The sequence below is a fragment of the Amblyomma americanum genome, chromosome 1 (assembly GCF_052857255.1).
Source record: "Amblyomma americanum isolate KBUSLIRL-KWMA chromosome 1, ASM5285725v1, whole genome shotgun sequence".
NCBI classification, from domain to species: Eukaryota; Metazoa; Arthropoda; class Arachnida; order Ixodida; family Ixodidae; genus Amblyomma; species Amblyomma americanum.
This window is the reverse complement of record NC_135497.1, coordinates 246,268,388-246,270,726: the sequence shown is the minus strand read 5'-3', so window position 1 is coordinate 246,270,726 and position 2,339 is coordinate 246,268,388. Positions and strand designations below refer to the sequence as shown.

General features: G+C 61.5%; 1 protein-coding gene across 1 annotated transcript; it reads left to right on the top strand.

The window, feature by feature from the left end:
• The first annotated feature begins 257 nt into the window (after nt 1-257).
• Nucleotides 258-1,643, top strand: LOC144116506 (uncharacterized). The gene has a single exon (XM_077651206.1). It carries the CDS (start codon nt 258-260, stop codon nt 1,641-1,643), a length of 1,386 nt encoding a protein of 461 aa, XP_077507332.1.
• The last annotated feature ends 696 nt before the right edge of the window (nt 1,644-2,339 follow it).

Sequence of the window (2,339 nt, the reverse complement as noted above, 5' to 3'; positions counted from 1 at the left end):
GTGGAAAAATAACGGGCTCTCTTCAGGCGGTCAAGCGCATCGTCGAGGCGAGGCAGCGGGTACACGTCGCAATTAGTAATAGCATTTAGCTTCGGATAGTCAACGCAGAAGCGGAGTGTTCCATCCTTCTTGCGCACAAGGACGACAGGGGAGGACCAAGGGCTACAAGAAGGGGCAATGATTCCCTGGTCAAGCATGTCGCACACGTGCTGCTGGATGACTCTCCGTTCGGCTGGCGCTACACGGCGAGGTTGGTGATGAACATCGAGAAGCACGTCCTTTCCATTCTGGACGCAGTACGAGACACGAGGATACAAGCGAGGCCAGCGGTGTCCAGTCTGCGCAGGATTGCGGCCCCCGTCCGTGAGGCCACTCTGCCCAACTGGCTGGAACCACTCCAGGCCGCGTTTTGGTGGGGCTCTTTTGACGAGAACACGTCGGTGTCGGTGCAAGACGTGCGTGTTCTGCTGGCGGCGGACCAGCTTCTCCTCAGTCATAGCTCCTTAGATCTTTTGGAGCAGCTGTCCTGGTGGCTGGTACAGCGCTTGACGGCCTTAGGATGGCCCCAAGGCTACATCGCCGTCGCTGGAGGAAAGGAGGTGGCGAATCACACTGTGAAGGAAGACTGCTACTCCCTGGCCGCCACGAGGTTCGGCCTACTGCTGGCCTCCGAGAGCGCCGTCAAGCTGTTCACGAGAGACTCGCGTCGCCAGGCACAGGCCTTCCTCAGGGACCTGCTCACCGTGTTTCGGGAATTGGCCGCCAGTGCTTCCTGGCTGAGCGAAAAGGCCCGCGCTGTGGTCAATAAGACGCTGCAAGAGCTCCAGATCGTACTGTGGCCTCCCGACGTTGCTATCTCTAAAGCATCGCTGTGGCAATTGTACTCCAACTTCTGCTTCACGTGCGAGACGGCTTACCAGGCTGCCGTCGATGGAGGCGCACAAGCGGAGTTGGCACCCGATGGGCGTCCAACAGCGATGGACCACTGGATGCACGCGAACCGCGCCTTCAGTCGGCTGGACCCCTCCCTGAGGGAGCGCATGCAGATCCTGTGGCAAGGCGGGGCTGCCGAGCCTTTCGTCTTCGAGCACTGGAAGAACCGGCTGCGAGTGTCCCACGCTGCGGTTGGCACTCCGCTCTACCACGTGACCTCGGCCGAGGGTGGGGGAGAGGAGGCCAACTACGGAGGCCTCGGGGCAGCCTTCCTGTCTCACGTGCTGCGCAGTTTCGATCCGCCGGCTGAGAACATCGACGACAACCTGGTGCCCTGGATAGAGATTAGCGGCGCTGCGTACAAGGCGGGAAGTCTCAAGTGTGGCGCCGACTTCATTCCCAACCTCCGGGAGATCGCCGCACTGGGAATTGCCTGGCATGCGCTCAAGAAGCGCAGAGCCGCCGCCGTTAAGGGCAGCGACTCCGACGGGCGGCGTCAGCTTCCGGCAACTGCTCTGTCCATCCCGGATAGTAACGGAGAGGTGCACGTGTACACGGGAGACCAGCTGTTCTTCCTGAACCACTGCAGGAGCAGGTGCCGGGGGCAGCTTCCGCGGGACAGCCGGCGAGGTGAAGACTGCAATGTGGCCGTCCGTCACGTGCGCGACTTCGGCCCCACGTTTGGCTGCGCTACACGGCGAGGTTGGTGATGAACGGGCCCGCGGTTTTCGGTGTTGATCCGGTGTTGAGCCCAGGAAGTGCACCCGAGTTCACCGGCGCTGAGAGCAAGGCAACTGCGATGCTCGAGCAGCAAGGTCTTCAGAGAGGCAAGCTCCGCGCAGGTCAGGCTGGGTCCAAAGTTAAATTCTTCCCATGATAGGATCGCCGGCGCTGGAGGGTGGCGAGGCGGGGCTTCAGGTTGCAGAGACGCCACTGGTGACCCGGGGTCCAAACCTGAGGCTGTACCCTATTGCGTGCCGGGAGTCAGCGCGAGAGGTGCGCTGCTGATGTTGAGTATAAATACGTGGGCCTCTCCTTTGAGCACAGGCAGAAGGCTTCGAGGGGAGGTCATCTGACGGGCTGGAGCTGAACACCGGATGGGTTCGAACAGCACGTCTGCTGTGACCGGACTGTCAAGCTTGGCATACACCCACGTTGCCGCACCCGGTGGCAGGGTCACGGCGGACGCCACAGTCACGGTAGTGACGTCGAATGGCTTGACTCCACACGGCCACTTCGTCGCGAGGTCACGCAGAGATGCTGAGGCATGCTTGGTCGCCGACACCAGGGACTGCCACAGGGCGACACCGAGGCTGGAAATCCGGCTAAGCCAGCCCGGCCCACAGAGAGTTCGGCTCGCCCGTGGTTTGGTTCTAGTAAAATTAAGGACGACTCCGGCTTGCTGG

What these genes read in the sequence shown, in the direction of transcription:
- LOC144116506 (XM_077651206.1), top strand. Translation starts at nt 258, where the DNA reads ATGAACATCGAGAAGCACGTCCTTTCCATTCTGGACGCAGTACGAGAC.